The sequence below is a fragment of the Nuphar pumila genome, chromosome 9 (assembly GCF_984573655.1).
Source record: "Nuphar pumila chromosome 9, dmNupPumi1.hap1.1, whole genome shotgun sequence".
Classification (NCBI taxonomy): domain Eukaryota; kingdom Viridiplantae; phylum Streptophyta; class Magnoliopsida; order Nymphaeales; family Nymphaeaceae; genus Nuphar; species Nuphar pumila.
This window is the reverse complement of record NC_143257.1, coordinates 112,295,051-112,314,502: the sequence shown is the minus strand read 5'-3', so window position 1 is coordinate 112,314,502 and position 19,452 is coordinate 112,295,051. Positions and strand designations below refer to the sequence as shown.

Below are 19,452 nucleotides of genomic sequence, written 5' to 3'. Positions count from 1 at the left end.
GACCCAATAAAAACTACATGAAAAAGACCCAGACCATACCGGTAAACTAAATATTGTGTGTCATTGTTACATTGAAAATTTGTGGGTCTTAATCGGAACTCGGGTCGGACCTATACCCAGGTCCATGTATTAATAGGAGATCTTCTTATTTGTCACCGTACCCAGACCCTATAAGGTTTAGTCCGGTAAAACAGACCCGTTGACACCACTACATGCAAAAGGCATACTCGGTTACACGTAAAAGCTAACCGGGTCTGGATTCAGTATATCTGAATCTGATTCTCAGCAAGGAAAGTCTCGCGATTTCAAAACCAAAAAAATCTTATAAAATATAATAGCAACACAAAAATACTTACATACATAAAAAAAAAACTGTATTAAAATCATTTTATATTGAAAATGCAATAAAACGAAATTTTCAGGCTTTAACGCAATAAGATCAAATTATTGGCACTTTTTATGACATTGCTTACACGGTGAACAGTTTCATAAAACCCGAAAACATATGAGCACCATCTTGATATGGCACGATATTTTTTACCAGATGTTCATCTGACTCGACACGATACGGAAACATGACACATGACACGCCCATGATTAATGTGAAAAATACTAAGACAAAAGTTTTAAGTAGCCATTGACTTGACAAGCCACCAAGTGAATATAACCACACTAGAATGGCGCCAATCTGATCAGAGTCAAACGTCTTGACCCAACTCAATCTTTGTACAACTTCAGCAAGCCCACAACGACCTGACCAACTCTTGTCGAGTCGAAAGACAGTTGACTGACCCACTTCGATTCAAAACCAAGCATCCATCGAGCTCGTGAAACACATGCGATTTAGCCGAGCCAAAACCTAGGCTTCTAAGGTTAAGACTTCCTTTTGACTGCCAAACAATGTTCACTTGTTAGTTGTTACGCAAAATGAACCGAGCCAAGATCTAAGTCAGACGCACTCAACTGGGCTCGGCTCGGTCAGACCAAAGTGTGACGAATTGGTAGTTTTCGAAAAAAGACGGGGGTAGTTTGGTACTCGATGCAAGGCCAGACGACGGGTCTCTAATCTGAAACGGTGGCCCGTTTTCCCTCTTAGCTTTTCTGCCGCTCTTGGTTCAACTCCCCGCATGATGGCCAGACAGCAGCGCCAATTTCCTCGATCGATTTCTTTCCGTTTCTTTCGATTTCGTGGTCATTGATGATGTCTGCGACAATGGGTAATGATTAGTTTTTCTGCTTATTCTTCTTGTTTGGTTTTTCATGTAATTTTTCCTTGGTTTTGTGGTATTCATTTGATTTTTCTACTTATTCATGCTTGCAATTTGATGTTCCTTCTTGTAGAAACTGCTTTTGGGTGACTTTAGATTGATGGGTATTCATATATCGTTTAGTTTTGATTGGTGGTGTTGGTGGTTGAATTTTGATGATGAATGATGCAGTTGGAGTGGGTTTTTTTAGGATAATTTCATACTGGTATGTAGAAATTTTGTTGGGGAAGTAAAAAATCATGTAAGTTTTGTTCCTGATATTGGCTTGTTTCACTGAATCCGTTTGCAATGATGGTTTCTGCCTCTACTTGTCTGGTTTATCTTTATGGTTTACTTTTCATTTCATTGCAAGGGATAATCATGCCTCTCTTGTTCATCCTGAATGTGCTTTGTGTTTGTTTCGCATTGAAGATAGGAGAGTGTTTCCTTTGATCTGGTTCTCTTTCTCTACTGTCCCTTCACTGTTATTGGTTTCCAAGTCTGCGGCATTAGAACTGTATCTAACGTACTCCGCGAGTCTAGTAGTGTCCTAGTAAGAATCAACCACATTGAATCAAATGGAAGTGTTAGGTGGTGTCACAAATTACTCCGAAAATGGTTCCTTGTAATTTTATCCTCCAAATAAAATGCCAAAATTGCTTTGTTTTTCGATATTTTTCTTTTGAACTCCAATTTACAACTCCAACATCTGTATTTCAGACACTCCATGGTTCTCATCAAAGATTCTTGTTGCTTTTCTTAAAGATTAGAAGACAAGGATAATCATTTATTGATGAATTTTTGCCATTTATGTTGTGTTGTTTATGGAATGCAAGTTAACATTAAAGGAGTTTGCTGCATCACACTCCTTTATAAGCATAGACTGCATAGTCATTTAATTAATTTAAATGTGTCCAGGTTTGTGAATTCATAATGCTTGATGGCAGTGATGATGAAGTGTGGGGTGCACAGTGTCCTTAATTCATTCTCTCCATTCCATTGCAACAACCTTAGGAATCAATATGTACAACCTTACAGAACTTTATATAAGCCAGTGTCTCGGCATATGAGATTTTGTTCCCATGCCATTAATTCTCCAATGGATGGAACTGATAATTGCCGGCAATATTTTCCTCATTGGTTCAGGTGAGAACCCTTGTCATTATAAAATACACTTTGGCAGATCATTATAGGCTTCACTAACTAATAAACCTTTTGGATTTTGTTTTGCAGTGTTGCCCCAATGATGGATTGGACTGATAATCATTACAGGACCCTTGCACGACTTATATCAAAACATTCATGGCTCTACACGGAAATGGTTGTTGCAGAGACGATTGTCCATCAAAAGGAAAACCTTGTAGGAACTCTTGCTTTCTATGCCTATAAATACGCTCTTCTCTTTTATATATATGCCATATATTTCCATTACCTAACCTTGTAGGAATTTCGTTAGGCCGTTCCCTACTGAGCGACGCGTCACACCGGCGCCCATGTATGGTGTCAAATAGGCAAGGGTTCCCTCACTTTGTTGGACGGGTGGGGGTAAAGAAGTTAGTCCAAGACCATAAAATTAGGTTAGCCACTTGGAACATAGGGTCTTTAACTGGTAAGTTGGTAGAGTTAGTAGATGTTATGTGTAGGAGAAAGATTGATATTTTATGTCTACAAGAGACCAAATGGGTAGGTGAGAAAGCAAAAGTGATAGAACCTTGGGGATATAAGATTTGGTATACAGGAATAAATAGGAATAGGAATGGAGTAGGGATTGTTATGAGTCGTGAGTTTATAGATAATGTAGTTGAGGTTTGTAGGAAGGGTGATAGGATTTTACTTATTAAATTAGTATTAGGGACGAATATTATTAACATTATTAGTGTTTATGCACCTCAAGTAGGTTTAGATGATTCCATTAAGCGTCAATTTTGGGAAGATTTAGATGAAGTAGTACAAGGGATATCTTATGGAGAAAAGCTTTTCATCGGCGGTGACCTTAATGGACATGTCAGATAGATTTTTTCCTACTCAGAAAGAGAGATAGGGGTTGTTGCATCGATTTTAAGGTTATACCGGGAGAAAGTATAGCTACACAACATAGAGTCTTAATTTTAGATCTTAGAATTAGACAATGCCGCAAAAAGGATAGACATAGGATAGATCCTAGAATTTAAGTGGTAGGCACTGAAAGGAGCTAAACAAGGAATGTTTGTAGAGCAGGTAGTTAAGGAAGTTGATTGGTGTCTCGAGGAGGATTCAGAATCAATGTGGAATAAGATAGCGGGTGACATGAGAAAGGTGGTTAAGGAGGTATTGGGTGAGTCTAAAGGCGGTGCACCGCTAGGTAAGGATATATCATGGTGGAACGAGGATGTCAAATTAGCTATTAAGGTTAAAAGAGAGTGTTATAGAAATCTAAGTAAGAGTCGTGATAATGAAAATTTGGAGAAGTATATGATAGCAAAGAAGGAAGCTAAAAAAGTAGTTCGAAACACGAGGGATAAGGTTTATAAGGAGGTTTATAACAAGTTGGATACCAAAGAAGGCGAGAAGGATATTTATAGGCTTGCAAAAATGAGAGATAGGAAATCGAGGGATCTGGGTATGGTTAGATGTATCAAAGATGAAACGAAAGGGTTTTAGTAAAAAATGAGGAGATTAAGGAGAGATGGAAAAATTATTTTGATAAGCTATTTAATGAAAGTCATGCTCAGGATCTTGGAGACTTCTCCATTCCTTTTCATGAGATGAATCGTGACTTCATGCACAAGATTCAAAAGAAAAAAATTGCAGAGGCTTTGAAGAAAATGAAATCAAGAAGGGCAGTTGGCCCAGATGGTATACCTATCGAGGCTTGGAAATGCTTGGGAGAAAAAGGTTTAGAATGGTTGACAAATCTTTTTAACAAGATTTGGCGGACAAATAAGATGCCTAATGAGTGGAGGAAGAGTACTTTGGTGTCTCTATATAAGAATAAGGGTGATATACAAGATTGCACAAACTATCGTGGTATAAAACTCATGAGTCATGCTATGAAACTTTGGGAGAGGGTGATTGAGTCTAGGTTGAGGAAGGTTGTCATGATATCGGAGAATCAATTTGGTTTTATGCCTGAAAGATCAACTATGGAAGCTATACATCTTCTTAGACAACTTATTGAGAGATATAGAGAGGGGAACAAAGATTTGCATATGGTTTTTATTGATTTCGAGAAGGCATACGATAGAGTACCTAGGGACTTTCTCTGGTGAACAATGATGAAGAAAGGTGTTTCTCTCAAGTACATTAGTATAATTAAAGATATGTACGAAGGAGTAGTAACCAATGTCCGCACTTGTGGAGGGGTGACAACCAATTTTCCTATAACGGTTGGGTTACATCAAAGATCTGCTTTAAGCCATTTCCTATTTGCTATAGTGATGGATGAGCTTACGAGATCAATTCAAGAAAATGTGTCGTGGTGTATGTTGTTTGCTGATGATATTGTTTTGATTGATGAGTCTAGAGCTGGGGTTAATGCTATGTTAGAATTATGGAGACAAACATTGGAAGCAAGAGGTTTTGAGTTGAGTAAGAGTAAAACAAAATATATGGAATATCGGTTTAGTAAGCAACGAAGTAGTGATGGGAGTGTAGTGAAGCTTGGTGAGCAAGAAATACCGGTGGATGATTGTTTCAAATATTTGGGATCTATCATTCAAAAGTATGGAGAAATTGATGGAGATGTAAATCATAGGATAAAGGTTGGGTGGATGAAATGGAAAAGTGCAACTGAAGTGTTGTGCGATCGTAGAATGCTATTGTGGTTGAAAGGAAAGTTTTATAGGATGACAATTAGGCCCGCTTTACTATATGGTACGGAATGTTGGGCTGCCAAGAGACATCATATTCAAAAAATGAGTGTAGCTGAGATGCGTATGCTTAGATGGATGTGTGGAAATACAATAAAAGATAAGATTCGGAACGAGGAGATACGTAAGAAGGTAGGCGTTGCACCCATTGAAAATAAGATGAGAGAGAATCGTTTACGGTGGTTTGGACATATTCGGCGAAGGCCTAATGATGCTCCAGTTAGAAGGATGGAGAAATGGGAAAATATATTAGTTAAAAGAGGTCGGGGTAGGCCTAGGAAGACTTGGATGGAGATGATAGGAAAGGATATGAATGCTTTGAACCTCACCGAGGACATGGCATTGGATAAAAATGATTGGAGGAGAAGGATTCATGTGGAAGACCCAGAATGATTTTCTTTTTTGGTTCATATCGCCGACCCCAATTGTTTTGGGATGAAGGCGTAGTTGTTGTTGTAAGTTTTCTTCATGTATTTATCATCATTTCTTGACTTATGAATGTGTTGGATATTGATAATATCCCCAGTTTCTTGAATAAGTATAGGTTATCTTTGGGAAGCATAAGTATGTGTTATTTATGGACATGTTTCTTCTTTTATACTGCTACTCATTCGAAGCAGTATAACAGAAATCAACTATTTACCTACTACATGTACCTTCAAATTGTGGCTGGAACTGCTCTTTTTATATCATTTAGACACTGAAGAATGTCCTAAACATGGTTCAATCCTTATCTGTAGGTCATGTTTCTTCTTTTATACTTCTACTCATTCAAAGCAGTATAACAAATCAACTATTTACCTACTACATTTACCTTCAAATTGTGGCTGGAACTGCTCTTTCTACATCGTTCAGACATTGAGAGAATGGTCTAAACATGGTCCTTAACCATAGGCTTTCCACGTGAAATTTGATTCTAGCATTTTGTAAACCTTGTGATCAACTATGAATTGCTGGCTTTGAGTTCACAATGTAATTGGATGGTTGGTTGCTTCCATGGTTTCTAGAGAAGGAAGTGCAACCTAGAAATATATAGAAAATAAATGCAGGATGAAAGGATTTCTGAGGGCCATGTAAAGTAGAAAGCTTGAAGCCACTAGGAAGCATTTAGGAAGTGAATCAATAATTTTTTTAGATCTTAGAAATAAAGAAATCAAACTTACCACTTTATATTTGTGTATCATTTCATTTAAAGTTAACTAAGTTTATATAAATAATGCTTTTAGAATCTCAAAAAGTTAAATCCTCAGTTTATGACTATAAAATGAGAGAATGGTCTATTATGAAATACTAGACAATCACCCACCCTGATGGACGGGCTAGGGCTGATCATGACTAGGGCTGGACAACAGGCCAGACAGCCCCATGGCCCGGCCTGGACAGGTCGGGCTTGGGCCTAGTTTTTGGAAGAAGGCCCTACCCGACCTGACAAAATCATGGATCGGGTCAGGCTAACCCACCAGCTTTATATATATATATATATATATATATATATATATATATATATATATATATATATATATATATATATATATATATATATATATATATATATATATATATATATATATATATATATATATATATATATATATATATATATATATATATATATATATATTCATCTTGGAACTCATCGATTCTTTTGCATTTTTTTAATTTTAGTTAAAAGAACCTATGAATTCAAGAAAAAAATGAGATATGTGAATATACGAGGGCTTGCAACCCAGCCCGACCATGGTCTAAATTAGGCCCATGGGTCTAACGAGTGGGCCATGGGCTTTGTATTAGACCTGGGTCCAACCCGAACCAGGTCTAGGTCCGACCCAGTTGGTCAACAGGTCGTGCTTGACCAGGCCTCAACGGCTTTGGTCAATCCTGTCCACTAAACGGGCCGGGCTGGCCTGGCCCACCCATTGTCCAGCCCTAATCATGGCACTATGTAACTGTCCGTAACTCTCACTAAACTCAACTGGAGTAATAACCAGAGTTATCGGAAGCACCATAGGCTTTGGGGAAGTGTGCTTCCCCGAAGCGCGTTTTGGAAGCGCAAAAAAAAATTGGGAAGTGTGCTTCCCATTTTACGAGAAGCGAGCTTCCCATGGGAAGCACACTTCCCATTTAGGGGAAGCTCGCTTCCTCCCTTTTTTCATTTTTTTTGTATTTTTATTTTTATTTTTTTTCTCTTTTTTTGCTTCCCCCTTGCTTCCTAGGTCACGAATCCTGGTTTGCTTCTAAGTTGTCCCATGTTTCCCGCTTCCATTTCCCGTATCGCTTCCCACTCCCGCTTCCTCGACTGGCAACTCTGTGCCAAACCCTTTGAGTTTGAACTGGATCCAGCAGATCAAATCTGTCTAGTGAATGCTCAAAAACCCAACAAAACCGCCTTTGAGTTTGAACTGGATCCAGCAGATCAAGTCCGTTTACTTTATTGAACGCTCATAGAGGCCAGTTCTTGAGTGAGCACCTGACCTAGAAATCAGATGCTAAAGAGAGGAGCCTCTGCCAACCCACATCAACCATTTTCTTCACATATTTTTGGGATTTTACTTTTTATTATCTTTCTGTTATAATTTACTTACACTTCTTCCTGTACTTTTTTTCCTGATACTTTCAATTCATTATTGGATCTTGGATCCTTAACAATTTTCCTGAATTGCTCAGGACAGATTTTTGGCCTTTCCTCCTGAACAGCATCCCATTGTCCTTCAAATTGGTGGTAGTAATCTGCTGAACCTCGCAAAAGCTACTGAACTTGCAAGTGCTTACAATTATGATGAGATCAATCTCAAGTCGGTTTTTAGCTATTTCCTTTTTGCCTGTCTCCAGTGATTTAGTTTATTTTATTTTTAATATGATATTGTTGGACTGATGTATGCCAGCTGTGGATGCCCAAGTGGAAAGGTAGCAGGCCATGGATGCTTTGGTGCGCAGCTTATGTTGAGGCCCAAGGTCTGATTATCAATGCTAGGAGAAGCTCATTAATGTTAATCTGAATAACTTTCTTGCTATTTATTATTGGTAATTCATTTTATCTTTATGATATAGCCTTACTCATATGCACTGCTGCCTACAAGGGAAGTTTGTTGGGGAGGCTATGGCGGCCATTGCTTCTAATTCCAATGTTCCTGTCAGTGTGAAATGTCGAATTGGTGTTGATGACCGTGATACCTATGACCAACTCTGTGAGAGCTTTCTATCCAATCCTCTTGCTCTTCAGTTTGATTTGGATGAAAGGAAAACAATAGTGTTCATTTTATGAGGATCTGTAATTATATTTCATCATGTAATAGGTGAATTTATTTATACCATTTCTTCCCATTCGCCAACAAGACATTTCATTATACATGCACGGAAAGCGCTGCTCAAAGGTCTCAGTCCTGCAGAAAATAGGAGGGTTCCTCCTCTGAAGTATGGACTTCATCCCTTTAAAGCACTATGTTTATTGTTTGAATTAAATAGATACCAGAACAGAGAAATTTCTACATGTATTCTCCTTGGATGCAGATAACTTTAATCTTATTGGGATTTTTTATAATTGTAATATTCATGTTCTTCACTAGGGACGCTTCCTGAGTACACATTTGGTGTTGCACTTGGTTATATATTTGAGTTTTTCATTGAAATGTCATTGTGTAGAGGTCTATTGATAAGCCTTCTGCATTGTCAGATATGAGTACTACTTTGGTCTACTACGTGACTTCCCTGATTTACAGTTCACAATAAATGGAGGAATTACATGCATAGATGAGGTCAGTGTGCTAATTTCAGTTTGTTACTTTTTGTGAATGAGTCTACTTGAAGGTAAGTGTGCATTTTTAAATATGCTAGAAAAATGATATAGTTTGTAAATCATTGACCTTATATTTTGAATCAACAAGTGTGACCTTATTTTATGGCATCTGGTGAAGGAATGAGATATTTATGCACAAGATTTTCTTATGGGATACCTTCAGGGTCTGTTTATTTCCACCCCGAATCATGAAAAAGGCTCAGTTTCACGGGACCTACCATTTTCTTAGGAAACCCTGTGTTTCCTATGAAAATGGTTTCACTCTCTTCACACCCCCTGCTGCGTAACTAAAGGGCCCATGGTGTCCTAGGTTCTTAAGAAAATCTACCATGATTTATTTTCAATCTCATGGATGTGGAGTCTATGAGTCTTAGTAGTCACCATTCGTGCTGCACTTCCTTACTGCATCTGTCTTAGTGCAGTTCTGTTTGTTTATTCAAATTCTCTTAATTGATTCTCCTGTAACCTGTAACTACCAAATTTAAGAGAAATTGGTCAGTTCATCTTTGCTCCTTTGGCATTGCATTTCACAAAACTCAAAACAGTTTTCAGACTTCACAAAACACCTCTTCCCTGTGCTAAAACATGTTCCATCAATCAGGGGTATTGCAGAATAAAACATTACTTGAGAAAAAGTGGACAGAATACCTTTGACTCTAACAGGGAAATCTTGCCGCCCAGTGCGTCCAGATCACAATCATTACTTTGTCACTCTTTACTTAATAAGGCATCAAAAGTTGATTGAAGTTAAGGATCTCTAAAACCTAGCAATCTTGTGAGGATCTGCTGTCACTGTATTTTGTTAAGAACTATTGTAAAATTTGAGAACTGTTCAAATGTGTTATGGCAAGTATGTGGATACCTTAGTTGCCCTGTCAATAAATAGCAATGCTAGATTGTAGTCCAGGTTGGTTTATGAGGAATTCAAAGAATATTAAATGCACAATTTATATTTGATGTTCTTTTGGGTCGCTTCATATCACTGGTGCTCTCTGTAAAATTTCAAAGATTGTTGTTTCCTAAATAAATTTCAGATACTGTAGAAGATTTTGAGTGTCTTAACATTTGTTCTGACCTTTATTGTTCAGTATGTATAGATAATATGTTCATGGTGAAAAAGATTGTTAGTTTAGTTGTCATTGGTGGTTCTATGAGTTGATTCACAGGTAGATGCTGCAAGAAGACTAGGAGCTCATGGAGTAATGGTTGGCCGTGCTGCATATAATAAGTATGAACCTTTTTTGCTTTCTTGATACACTGCATTCCCACTGTCATTGGTGCTGAGTGAATTCAGTCTCATTTAGTCGAAACTAAATGCCTATTGTGGATGCAGCTAGGATTGAAATTTTCAACTATGCGTACTGAAATTTAGAGATTTCTTCAATGCAACAGCTGGAAAAGTAATGGTAGAAAAGATTAATGTTCCGTACACATTAATATAATGTTCTAATTTGTAAAAGATGTAGGAGTAATTTTTTAATAGGCAAGCTGGGGAATAACCCCATGGGATTTGAACCCCCTTGGTTATGTGTGACCACGATCCAGATATCTCATTTAATCCCATATATGTGAGTAATTTGCAAAAGCACTTTTGCTTTGCTGCAAGCTTTGTACTACTATCATTTTAACTTTTCATGCTGGAGTACTGAGAATTGGATTTGTTATCCTTTTTTTTCCTGGTGAGCAAGGTTTTGTTTGGTGCTCTTGTGTTTCATAACTTTTGCATCACTGAATGGACTACTACTTTTTTCATTGGAGAAATTCCTGCTTGTTCTAACATGTGGTTTGATCATGACAGCCCATGGTCCACCCTGGGCCATGTTGACAGTGTAGTATATGGGATGCCGGCTAGCAGTATCTCACGCCGCCAGGTTAGCTAGGATATATTATATAGCGTCACTTTTTTTTTGTATTCATGTGCCCTAACTATTGGTTTTTCCTTCAGATTATTGAAAAGTTTCAGGAATATGGTGATTCTGTTATTGGGAAATATGGACCCAATAAACCAAGTCTTCGGCATGTCATTAAGGTCAGTTGAGTTGATACTAGTCCATGTTCCTCTTTCTCTTCACTTCTCATGTTGATGTTCTTGTGTGTTCCTCTTACATTGGGATGCAATTCTTGTATGGGCTGAAAGATTTGATGGAGAAGTATGTTCTTTATCCATCTTTTCTTGATTTTCATCTTCTTAGTTCTCTTTTTAGGAAGTGTTCTGAGGGGAGTGACTTGAACCCAAGACCGAAGATGACATCTCTTTTTTCATGCAAATAACAAGAGAACATGACCTTTGAGGGAGGGAAAGAGATGATCTAGTTGGTAAATAAAAATGATCCAAAAATAAGCAGTTTGGCATGCAAGTTTTCCCCCCCTCTAAATAGATGGATGTCCCAACAAATGTGTTGGCTAAAACATTGGCCCTTTATATCTCATTAAACAGTTTCTTTCTCTAAATAGATGGATGGCCCTGCAAATGTATTGGCTAAAACGTTGACCCCTTATATTTTGTCAAAAGAATAACGTATCTCCGCTTAAGTGAAGTGTTCCACTCCTACTTTTGCTTTAAACAGGCACCTATGATCTAAAGTAGGTGCATACATTTCTACCAAGGTTATGCCAGAATTCTTTCTGTAAATAGATGGATGTCCAAGTAAATGTATTGGCTAAAACCGTAGTCACAAATATCGTATATTGAATTTATTGCAAAAGAAATGTGATATTTTCTTTAAATGAATTTTGCTGATATAAACACGTTATATTTATATCATCACTTGAATAGATCTCGCATATTTGTCATGATTTTTTTTAAATCCTGCTAAATACACTACCACAATGAAAAGTCAAAGACAAAAAACAAAACATAGAGAGGTTCTTTCCTTGTATTCTTTCTCTTCTTTTTTTTCTTCAAGACATGCATTAAATGCTGCCTGCCCAGTTTACGTGATGTAAGGCAAGCAATTTTGTAGTGTAGTGGGACATTCCCTTTGATATGGGCCTAATCCCATTTAAATAGGAATGTGCCAAAGCCTCTCTCTCTCTCTCTTTCTTAAAATATACATTTTTCCTCTCTCTCTCTCTTAAAATATACATTTTCCTCTCTCTCTCTCTCTTTCTTAAAATATACATTTTTCCTCTCTCTCTCTCTCTCTGTCTCTTTCTTAAAATATACATTTTTTGTTTTTCCCAAAATTATCCAAGAAAAACTCATGTTTTGAAAATATCCCAAGATATTCCTTTGCCGAGAATATCCTAAGAATGAGATTTGTGACCGGCTAAAACATTCCTTTATATTTTTTCAAAGTGAATTGTTCCACTCCTCTTCTTACTTTAAGCAGGTGGTAACTTTTCTGCCAAGGGTAATAATGCCCGACTCTATGTAACCTGGGTACGGATTCAAAGGGTACAACACGGCAATTCCAAAAAATGTGGGTACGGAGATGTGACTATATATATTGTTTGGACTTTGACACAAGTCTAGTTCTGATTTGGGTCAGTTTTGACATAGGTCTGATTAAGACATAGGTTGAAACTAGGGTTACTGGAAGCACCCTAGGACATGGGAAAGCGTGTTTTTCTGAAACGCATTTCGGAAGCGCAAAACGTAGCACTTTCGAAAGGTGCTGGGAATCACCAAAAAATGGAAAGCTCGCTTCCTTGCCTTTTTTTCATTTTTTTTTTGTGTTTTCATTTTTGTTTTTCTTTATTTTTTCTCTTTTTTCTCTTCTCCCTCTCTTCTGGTTTGCTTCTCTTCTCCTTTCGAGACGATTTTTGGTTCGCTTTTAAGTCGTCCCGTGCTTTTTGCTTCCTAAAATTTTGGAAGTGCCTTGCTTCCCGCATCCACTTCTCAAATTGCTTCTTCTTCCTGCTTCCCCGATTGACAACTCTAGTTGAAACAGATCTAGATATAGTCTGAATAAGACTTGGGTTTGAACTTTGACACAGGTATCCGATCTGGGTCAGCTTTGACACAGGTATGATTCAGACCTCGGTTGAAACTGATCTGGATCTGGTCTGGCCCATGTCTGAATAAGAGTTCGGTCCATTCATACCTGACTTTACCCAGGTCTTATCATGACACCTAGTTTGTGCCAGGTGTTATGAAAGACATTAGAAAAAGAAAAAAAGTAAAAAAATATGAGAGAGAGAGAGAAACAGATCTAGATCCAGATCTGGTCAGGCCCAGGTCTGAATAAGACTTGAGTCCTTTCAGACCTGATACTCTAGTCTTATCATAACACCTGGTTTGTGCGTCACGTATTATGAAAGTCATGAGAGAGAGAGAGAGAGAGAGAGAGAGAGAGAGAGTTGTCTTGGCCCACCGAGGTGCGCCGTTGCCAGTGAAGGAGGAGCAGGAGAGGCAGGTTTGGGTGGTGGTGGGTGTGTTCTCTCCTTCCAGCACCGACAAGAGAAGAAGAGGAAGAGATGAAACCTGGTGCCCCCCCCTCTCTCTCTCTCCACCACTTTCTTCCTCCATTTTTTCTTCTTCTTCTTCTTCTCTCTCTCTCTGTCCTCCTCATTTGTTTCTTTTTATTCTCTTGTTTCTTCTTCTTCCTTCTCTCTAGTTTTGTTTTCCTCCTCCTCTCTCTCTCTCTCTCGTTTCTCCCTTATCTCTATTTTCATCTCTGGTTTTCCAAACCAAAGAAAGGGGGAAGAGGATAACAGAGAGAGAGAGATGAGGGTTCCAGGAGCATGACCAGAGAGAGAGAGACGAGGGTTTTGCGGGGGGGGGGGGTGCATTTTGCTTTTGTTTTATTCTTCTTTTTTTTGAGTTTCGGGTCTGAATTAGACCCGACCCGCCTGCACTGCGTCTGGTACCATACCCGTGTCGCTGCCCAAATGGCATGTTGCGGTTACATAGGCCCGACTGCTACCTCATTAACATGGTTTTCACTTCATTCAAGATATGTGATTTTTTAGAACAAATAAGTGAATACATTTGAAGTTGAAGATGTATTTGTTTTATCTAAAAAACATACTAAACAGGCCGTTTTCCAAAATTGTGTTGTTTTAGGTATTTGTAATACTCTGACACCATTTTTTGTTGTTGCAGTTGGTTCTGTATGTCTGTCATTATGTCCTAGTTTAGCAGTGTAGTGTCCTGTTTTTTGGCAGGACTTTGTCAATAATGAGGCGGCTAGCAGCCTAGCACCAAGCCATATGCAGATCTCCTTTATTAAGCCTAAGCTTGTGATTCTTACTGTTGTTCAATGCAGCCACTACTAAATATTTTCCATTCAGAACCAGGAAATGGCTTGTGGAAAGTCAAGGCAGACACTGCATTTCGGCATTGTAAGGTATGCCATGAGAAATACTGAATTTTTCTTGGTGATCTTCACTAACATTGGATTGAATATACCAGAAAATGTCACACGCTGGATGTCCAATCTTTTTTTTTTTGTGTAGGAAATTGGCAAATTTTCATGTTTTTCTCAGGTTCATCATGTGTTGCTTCTGGCTATGTACATTCTATTATTCTTGAATTATAGTCAGTGGAAGTAAATGTAATTGGGCATGGGATTGTTATGAATTCGAAAATGTTATTTGTTGTCAGGGTTTCTACTACAGCTTCAAACAACCTAGAATCTTTGGTTCTGTAGAAAAGGGTTCAATATTTTTATCTTGAAATGACTTGTATCTCCCCAAATTTTCCTAGTCTCACTAATGCTTCCTGGTGGAAGTACCCTCTAGTCTCATGTTTTCCAGAAATTCTCGAGAATTCAGTCTCATTTATTAGTTTTGAGCAGCTAATGTAGTATTCTGGTCTCAAACTTTTTCATTCATATTTGTGATCAAGAATGATTAATTTGTACAATTAATGATGGGTTGAACAAAAAATGATGTTACTAGTTTCTTGCAAGAAGCATTTTTCATTTTGGCCATTTGATGTAATGTAGTCCTTTTTCATGTATATCCTTTGTCATTAGCATGAAGGCAAGCTATTCCTTAATAACTAAGACTGCATAGTTCGTAAAAGCTTCTTTCGGTTTGCCAACTTGCTATGCTCTCTCCGTGCAGACTGTCAAGTCGTTTCTTGAGGAGACTCTTGAAGCAATTCCAGACTCCATTTTGGATTCACCGATTCTTGAACCGCCATCTGCACGTGAGACCGACACTTTCGCTGACGTCCATAGATTGATGCCCCCTCCATACAAGCTAAGGGAAGATGAGATTGTGTGTGCTTGAATGGAAGATTATATACTGAAACATTGGTATGAAAATGCTTCACGTGTTTCCATTATCTACTTGAATGTAAAGTGCCCTTGGAAGGTGGCCAAGCATCATCAGAACGATTTTTCTATTTTTTTTTTCCTGCATTTGGAAATAGTCTCATGATTTCCAGAAGATAATTCATGAAGCTGTAACCTGTATTATCGATTTTGTCAACATAATGCCAGATTTGAATATTATTCATGCCAAGCCCGATTCGGGCAATATGCCGGATGAGTTTTGGTTTTGATTTTCGTTGGATATCTGACCTGACCTGGTTTGACCGAATGTTTTTTACATATTTTTAGTGAACATAAACCACTTGAATTATATAGATTCCTGTTTGAGACAGAACCCAAATCAGATGATTAGTGATGTGGGCACGCTTGGGTATGTGTATTACTGATAAACCAATCAGATCATAAACACAAACACCGTTAGTTCTAGATCTAAGTTGGGTCAAACATGGAGTTGTAAATAGACCTCTCTTGCACCCACCCGGGCCGCCAGAGTGGCAGCAAGCTTGGGGAGAAGGTGCTGACTCATTCGTCTCAAGTTCGACTTTCACTGGGTGTGTGGGTGCCTTTAACTGGTGGGTTCCATCAGGACTTGGGTGTCACCGGGTGTGTGGGTGCCTTTAACTGGTGGGTTCCATCAGGACTTGGGTGTCGGTGACGCCTAGGGTTTACCTCGCAGGGGAGCGGGCTTGTTAAGTGACCCATCTTTTGACAAGGATTCTGTCATCAAAATTTCTCTCTAGGATGGCATGGGCCAACGTAGTTTGCTTACAGTTCTTGTATGCGTTGAATGCAATACGTTTTAAATTCTATGGGTGCACAACACTACATCTGTGATCACTGTTTGCTTCCAACCAGATTGACAACTACCACCTCCTCATCGTTGTCACCAGTTCTTGTTTCTCCTATATTTTTGTCTCCAAGCAAACTTGGACAGCTCTCCGGCAATGCAACCTAGAGATATGGAAGCACAAAATAAAAGGATAGTCGCGCCTAGATAAGGACGATGGACCTGCCCCTAACAGTTCAGATCTAGCAAAAATACTTGAAAGTACATTTTTGTTGCTTTTTTCATGTTTTATTTTCATGATCATTAGGTCTTGACAGGGTGTTTATTGAGTTCAAGTGATGTCCTTTGTACAAGTTTGGTTCATGTGAGGTAGTAAGTGAGTTGAGAAAGTGATGTCCTTTGTAATCTTGTGAGGTGGTAAGTGAGTCCTTTGTAACCCATTTGGAATCTCGTGAGGTGGTAAACCATTTAGTATGTTTATTCTGAACATAACATTTTTGACATGAGTAAATCACTAGATGGATGTTTAACTAGCTGAATTGTCCTCGTGGTTTTTCATAATGTGATGAGATATGCATCATAGAACATTTCTCATTCTTTTTTTTTTTCATTTCATTTTTGTTTTTTCGTTGTTGTCGATCTTGTTATTTCTTTTGAAGCCATTGAAGGGGGGAGGACTGGACAAGATATATTGCCTACCATTCTCTTTTTTACTCATTGACATGGCCTTCAAACCATGGTGAGGAATCAGGAAGAGTTGAAAACCTGAATCTTCAAACGAGTTTGGAAAGGATATAGAAAGTCTACAGCTCCTTTGAAATCCATTTTCCTTGAAGTCCAGTGTTTGTACTTCTCTCAACTTAAGAATTCCTCCAACACCAGTTTCCAAACAAAGCCTGAGGCTCTCTTTGGGAGTTGAATATGGGAGTGGAGATGGCATTTAATGAAGGTATAAATACATAAAATGACCGTACTATATGACATAAATGACACATTTTCAAAAATATCCCACAATTTACCATATCTATTGAATGGACAATATCTCATATTCTTATTTTTTTTTTATGCTTTTACCCCTCGCAAATGCGATTTTTTTATTTTTGTGTGTTATGATACTAAAATAATACACCCACGAAACTTGTCAACAAAATTGCATCGGAGGTTGCGATATTCCAAAAAAGAACTGTGAAATTTCAAAAAAATTGTTAAACTCGTGATGAGTTTCGCACGATCACCTGCGAAAATCATAAAATTTGCGAAAGTTCAATAATTGTGAAATTGCGGACGAGTATCGTAAGGCACATTACAAAAATCTATTTAAGTGTTGCGGAAGTCCGTACCTTGCGAAATTCCAAACGAGTATCACATGAAGTATTGCAAAATTTTGAAATATATGAGAAAGCCCGATATTGTGAAATTGTGATGAGTATCGCACATCCTTTTAAGTATTGCGGAAGTCTGTAATTTGTAAAATTCTGAAAAGTATCGTATGCTGTATTGAGAAATTATGAAAAATTTATGAAAGTTTGATATTGTGAAATTTCTTATTTGCATCACACCGGTATTGCAAAATTCTTTTTTTCTTGCAAAATTTTATCCCATATACCGTCTTTTACCTTTAAGTGTTACAAAATTTTGTCTCATATATCATCTTTTTCGTAATTTCACAATACATCATGTGACTCAAAATTTCGCAAATTATGGACTTCCGCAACACTACTTAAAGGTAAAAGATGGTATATAGGACAAAATTTCATAAGAAAAGAAATTTTGCAATTATGGTGCGATGCAAATAAGAAATTTCGCAATATCAGACTTTCACAAATTTTTTATAATTTCGCAATACGTTATGCGATACTCTTTCAGAATTTTACAAATTATGAACTTCCACAACACTTTAAGGTATTTTCGCAACAAGAAATGGGCTGGATTTGGTTTAGTTACAGGCCTTATTGAAACTAGATATTTCAAAAAAAAAAACCTTGCCGGATTTTTTATGGAGACATCTGATAAAAAGGGTTAAAATTTTGGGGTGTTACACTTTTGACCTAGTGTGATTTAGAACAGATGAAAAGAGTTGCTAACAAATCCAGACCCTATATTTTATGCACTTTACATGTGATTAGATTAGGGTGTAGATGTATAATCCGATTATTAATTGGATGTTGTTTTCTTTACCAGATCCACTTAGATTCAATTGGATATCTGACCCAAATCTGACTTGTTGACATTTCTGATTGTGGTAATCAATAGTGGTGGAAATCGGGCTGGCCCAACAGATCCAACCCAGGCTTAGCCCGCCAAAAGCCTGACTCAACTAGTTGTTTGAGCTTTGGCCTGGGTATTATCATGTTGGGTTCCAAATGGGTCAGGCAGGGCCCTTTAAACCTAACTAGCAATTGGGGCGTGCTGGATTCTCCTAAATTGGAGCTTTACTCCTCCTACCTACAACGCTAAAACTTGCCTAGTCTGGCCAAGCCGGGCCCTACATTTTCCGTGATCGAGCATAATGCAGCCCAAACCTGGCCTGATGTCCATACCCGGACACTCAGCGCAAACCTCTTTGGGTACATATTAGTCGATACATACATAAAATTCAAATTTGGGTCGTTTGAAATGCATATTACAAAGAGGATATAAAAAACGATAAGAATACAAACAAGTTTGGGTCCTTAATTTTAAAGAGGTCTAAGTTTTGGATCCACCCTGATCTATGGTATATACAACAATCAGTTCTGGTTGGGTTTAATCGTTTTGAATCCTCATTTCATGTAGGGCTTACTCCACAAGCTATACACTCCTAAACGTTATTTGAAAATTAATAGAAGCCAACGTAGGCAGTTATATTTACTCTCCACCACACCTCATTTTAACGGAAAATGACAGTACTATATGGGTCATTTGATCAAATTCTCTAAAACCCTATAATTTTTTATATTCTCTCGATATCTAAAATCATAAACATCCGTATTTTTTTAGGACACTTTTACGTTTTGCAATTGTGAATTTAGGCATTTTTGCGATAAAATTATACCATCCATCGAATATGTCCAACAACCACTTAAATCCAGAATCATAGGTTTTTTATGTGAATTTAAACCTCACAAACTCACATAAATTTATTTGCAAATCTTGGTAAAATTGAAACCACCAAAATCACAAATATCATGCTCTTTCACATATATTTCATGAAATTGCAAAAATATGTAAAACTCTAAATTTACAAATATCATATTTTTTCGTATATACTTACCAAAATAGCATAAATTTATGTATGAAAATGCACTTACCACCAAATTCACAAATATCTTACTAATTCGCATATACGACATGAGATCACATAAATTTATAACATTGTTCTATTTTGTGAAACCCCACTAAATTCGCAAATATCTTATTTGCATATACATGTTCTCACATAACGTAATTTGGGAATCACCTTATATCGCAAATATCATACTTAACTATTTGTGAAATCATGACACATATGTGATATTGCTTATTTGTTGTGAAATATTTTCTCGAATCATATATAAACCCAATGTGGTCCCTA

General features: G+C 37.6%; 1 protein-coding gene across 1 annotated transcript; it reads left to right on the top strand.

The window, feature by feature from the left end:
* Window positions 1-1,109: 1,109 nt before the first annotated feature.
* On the top strand, window positions 1,110-15,317 carry LOC149828899 (uncharacterized). Its single transcript, XM_090016996.1, has 13 exons — window positions 1,110-1,217; window positions 2,166-2,393; window positions 2,481-2,607; window positions 7,760-7,887; window positions 7,978-8,047; window positions 8,178-8,280; window positions 8,389-8,506; window positions 8,766-8,847; window positions 10,055-10,116; window positions 10,687-10,759; window positions 10,834-10,917; window positions 14,099-14,179; window positions 14,901-15,317. The coding sequence occupies exons 2-13, from the start codon at window positions 2,188-2,190 to the stop codon at window positions 15,066-15,068; spliced, it is 1,302 nt and encodes a 433-aa protein (XP_089873122.1). The 5' UTR covers window positions 1,110-1,217; window positions 2,166-2,187; the 3' UTR covers window positions 15,069-15,317.
* Window positions 15,318-19,452: the final 4,135 nt, after the last annotated feature.

Excerpts from the sequence above, each read along its gene's own strand:
- LOC149828899 (XM_090016996.1), top strand. The coding sequence starts at position 2,188 with ATGGCAGTGATGATGAAGTGTGGGGTGCACAGTGTCCTTAATTCATTC. Across the intron at positions 10,760-10,833 it reads GCAGTATCTCACGCCGCCAG|ATTATTGAAAAGTTTCAGGA; the intron begins GTTAGCTAGGAT and ends TTTTTCCTTCAG. Across the intron at positions 10,918-14,098 it reads GTCTTCGGCATGTCATTAAG|CCACTACTAAATATTTTCCA; the intron begins GTCAGTTGAGTT and ends TGTTCAATGCAG.